The 3,784-nt window shown below is 29.9% G+C and overlaps 2 protein-coding genes across 2 annotated transcripts; both read right to left on the reverse strand.

Moving 5' to 3' along the window:
- Positions 1-160: 160 nt before the first annotated feature.
- Positions 161-1,253, reverse strand: Tsp_00210 (secretin receptor). The gene is made up of 4 exons (XM_003375964.1): positions 1,004-1,253; positions 917-934; positions 478-573; positions 161-414 (listed from the first exon to the last, which is right to left on the reverse strand). Exons 1-4 carry the CDS (start codon positions 1,251-1,253, stop codon positions 161-163), a joined length of 618 nt encoding a protein of 205 aa, XP_003376012.1.
- A 65-nt stretch (positions 1,254-1,318) lies between these two features.
- Tsp_00209 (putative PAN domain protein) lies at positions 1,319-3,536 on the reverse strand. The gene is made up of 4 exons (XM_003375965.1): positions 3,421-3,536; positions 2,182-2,248; positions 1,833-2,118; positions 1,319-1,719 (listed from the first exon to the last, which is right to left on the reverse strand). The coding sequence occupies exons 1-4, from the start codon at positions 3,534-3,536 to the stop codon at positions 1,319-1,321; spliced, it is 870 nt and encodes a 289-aa protein (XP_003376013.1).
- Between the last annotated feature and the right edge of the window lie 248 nt (positions 3,537-3,784).

Below are 3,784 nucleotides of genomic sequence, written 5' to 3' on the forward strand. Positions count from 1 at the left end.
GCGATTAAATAATGTCATGTGCATTTACTATAGATTGCTACCATAATTATTTCAATATAGGAGAGCTTAAAAACTGTACCCTTTAGCTACAAGGTAGATGGGTTGCAAATTCATCACTCGGTTCTATTAGATATAAATTGAGCATCGAGCAGAATGACAATTATTTGCTCTTTTGATAGTAGATGGAGAATAGAAATGCATGGCATAGTGATTCGCCATGCATATAGTCACGACAGCGATGCAAGCACATGTTTAGCGTCCATACAGGATCATTGAATGTAAATACTGAAACATAATCTATTTCAGTGATAATTCGTCGTTGAATATGACAAATCTCCATAAATTTATGCAATTTAGCAGTTTCCACAGAAGAATCTTGTACTAACGCATCGTTCGCTTCAGCTGCCAAAGCATCTGCAATAAAAATTTGTTAAAATGGGCAATAAAAAAGAGGTTTTTTAAAATAATCTGAATTACTTCCATTACTATAAGAATATACTTCTTCATCATCATTTTCTGATAAATTTGAAAAATCATGTATATTTGTGAGGTGCTGGATTGGCAACGTCGTTGCTATTAAAACAGATTGAAACACATTTAGCATATTCAATTTCAAATTTTTATTTGTTGAATTATGTATTTTTACTTTTCTGACAGTCGAATGCATCTTAACACTAGTGAAAAAAATGCTGCTTAAGAAAAACTAAAATTGAAATTTCAGTTATATAGTTGCTGCTTTTTGATATTTATGTTTGCACAACTGTCAAATATTAATCTTAACTTGTAATTTGAATTTCACCTAATTATTTGCATTAAATGAAATTATTTTTAAAATTCATTTTTTTAAATGAATGAATAAATAAATAAATAATGATGTCTTTTTGATTATTTTGAGTAAGAAATAGCACAATTATACCTGGTTTGCAGCTCTTGACTACAAAAATAGGCAATCCTAAATTTTCTGAATCACTTTCAACTGTATCATTTAGAGAAAGATAAAAACATAGACAAGAATATCCATTTTCAGCATAATAAATGGCATCACAAGAGGCAGTCTTTATATAGCCGTTCAAGCAAATAGCAAGGCAATGAGCAAACTCCACTGGGGAGAAAAGACTTGTTATGTATGAAAAATATCTTTGCTGCAAGCGCTTCTTTTCTATTTTGCATTCCATTAGAATTTGTTCATTGAATATATAGAATTCAAAGCTGGATTGCGCAACTGGGAAATCATAATTCGGTACGACTGGCATTCTACCTAAAATCAACTGTTCAATGCGGAATTGTTTTACTAGCCGAGATTAGCTTAAAAAAATGCTTATTGAATAGTAAATTTCTTACTGAATTCACAATGCTTGATGGAATAAAATTCAGCATAGTTTCTTCTAATGGTGCCACTTTCTTGATCAGTGTCATTATAATCCAGAAAAAGACAAATTCCTTCTTCACGTGAAAATAATACAGCGTTACATGGAATTGTCCAGTTCAATACTCGGCAGTGAGCAAAACATGTTAGTATATTCAACATTAGCACTTTATGCAATCGGTTTGCAGCAAAATTATTTATAAACGGAAGCCGTTCAATAATGCATATTTCATTTAAAGCCGGCAAAGAAACCATGTTTAACCTAGTGACGTTCTCTATTATTCCATCTTCAGCAAAGTTTTCAACGAGATTTGCTAAATGGAAAGCAATAAGAATAGTCGGGAAAATCAAATCTGATTTAAATTAAATTAAAATTATAAAGCAAAAACAATTAGCATTAGAAGTAGACGATTCGAATTATCATTAACAATGAATTATTTATGAATAAAAATTACAATTCTCTTACCGTCTAAACAAGTATGCAACATGTAAAAATGTGTATTTGATGAATTATCACCACCTCCTTTGAATAATCTGTTGTAGAGAAAGCAGTAATTATTGGAGAAATCGTATAAAATTCCGATGCAGAAGGTATCTCTATTTTCCCATAGCCAACATTCAGCAATGCAGTTCGAAAATGTAGTTACATAAGGGGCATTATTTGTAAACACTTTCAGTTCATCGCGCTCTTCAATATGACATACTTTATCAAGCCTCGGAACATAAATGGTCAAATGTGAATTATTAAAACTCTAAATTTATAATATTTTTTAAATTATTATTTCATTATTTCATACGTTTATTTTTAATAATACTTCTCCTTTGTGCACTACAAACAGAACATTCCACAGAACAACACTGATGAAAAACAACATTGTTCTTCTAAAATAAGTAGTTTAATAATTAAATTAAATTAAGTTAGAACTTTTAATTCTCAAAACAATCAAACAAGCCCAGAAATTTGGCATTATTGTAGTTATATTTAAAAAATCTTCTATTCCTTATATAGAAATATTTGTTGATGCAACACTCCATGGCAGCAAACTTCCAATTCAAAATTCTATTTTACAATCACTGTTTAGCATTATTTCAGTTGTTAAAATAAAATATAAATGTTTGAAATTATATACGCTGGATAAGCAAGCCTACGTTTTTTTTAAAAAAAAACGTTAAATATAAATTATATGCTGTAACATAAAATCAACAAATAAGATAGATTGTAATAAGCACAAGGAAATTTTCGATGAAAAAGCCCATAACTAGTCTTCTTAAAGACAGTTTAACTAAATATGCATAAGAAGTCTTGAACTTTATCTTTTCTAAATTTCACGTGATTGTGCTAAAAACAATAAAACGTTAATTTTCAAGCACATACATAACTATTAAGGTGGTACATTTTTATTGAAGTTCTAATAAATTTAAAAGAGTCCATTTATTAATTGAAGCAATGTAGCAATCTGATATTGGCAAAAAAATTGATTACACATTTTCATTTACAAACCGTCATTTAATTATAAAATTTTATAATAATTAGAAAAGAATTTTAAAACTTAAATATTATTGAAAGTTAATATGCGTAGAGCATGTGAAAATTAAGCACCTAAATGATTTTAGATGGCTACATGTTTAATGATTAAATTTATTTGATTCAGTCTATGAATAACCAATTTAAATACTTGCATAAAAAGTTTTATTACGTGCATGCAAACAATTAATAATTGCAGATAGAGCAGAAAATCCTTTAATTGATGCTTCTGTGTCATCAGAAGACATTTTAATTCTGCAAATCATCGGATTCGAAAATCAAAGCAGTCAACTAATTAAATTTCATCTGCAATGTTTGCAAGTTCAGCAGTCTGACCTTTCTAAATTTAGTACCAGCTGTAGTGCAATACTCCAACAGGAATCATTAAAATCTGAAATTACTCTGTTATTTCCGCATTCACTGCTTCAACATTCATCATGCCTAGTTTTGAAGTTCAGCTTTATGAATAAGCTTAAACAATAAGAAAAGAAAAGAAACTCTCACAACTAAACACTGCAATAGAAAATACTTTTTATCGCATGTGAGAAATATCATTAGAACAATGCCGTTCTTAGATTTTTTTATTTTGTCGTTCAGCTGTCTATTTGCCGGGTTTGGTACTACTCGGTCCCGCTTTTCTCTCATTGGTCATTACCCACGCTATTTTATTGGACCGTCAAATCTTAATCACAACTGAAGAGTTTGAATCAATGAGCAATTAGACAAAAAAACCAATGCGACAAAGACTTCACTGAGCAATTAGACAAGGAAAACCATTACGACAAAGACTTCCCATGACATTAAATGAAGAACAATACGAAAAACATTTGACGGTCTAAAAAAATAGTGTGGGTAAAGACTATTGTGAGAAATGCGGGACCGAGTAGTACCAA

This window comes from Trichinella spiralis (assembly GCF_000181795.1).
Source record: "Trichinella spiralis strain ISS 195 chromosome Unknown Scfld4, whole genome shotgun sequence".
Classification (NCBI taxonomy): Eukaryota; Metazoa; Nematoda; class Enoplea; order Trichinellida; family Trichinellidae; genus Trichinella; species Trichinella spiralis.

Bases quoted from the DNA above. Each gene is read 5' to 3' on its own strand.
- Tsp_00210 (XM_003375964.1), bottom strand. From the start codon at position 1,253: ATGCCAGTCGTACCGAATTATGATTTCCCAGTTGCGCAATCCAGCTTT. The intron at 415-477 runs GTAATTCAGATT...TTTTTATTGCAG, and splicing joins ATATTCTTATAGTAATGGAA to ATGCTTTGGCAGCTGAAGCG.
- Tsp_00209 (XM_003375965.1), bottom strand. From the start codon at position 3,536: ATGAGAGAAAAGCGGGACCGAGTAGTACCAAACCCGGCAAATAGACAG. The intron at 2,119-2,181 runs GTATTATTAAAA...TTATAAATTTAG, and splicing joins TTGTAGTGCACAAAGGAGAA to AGTTTTAATAATTCACATTT. The intron at 1,720-1,832 runs GTAAGAGAATTG...AATTTAAATCAG, and splicing joins GTTGCATACTTGTTTAGACG to ATTTGATTTTCCCGACTATT.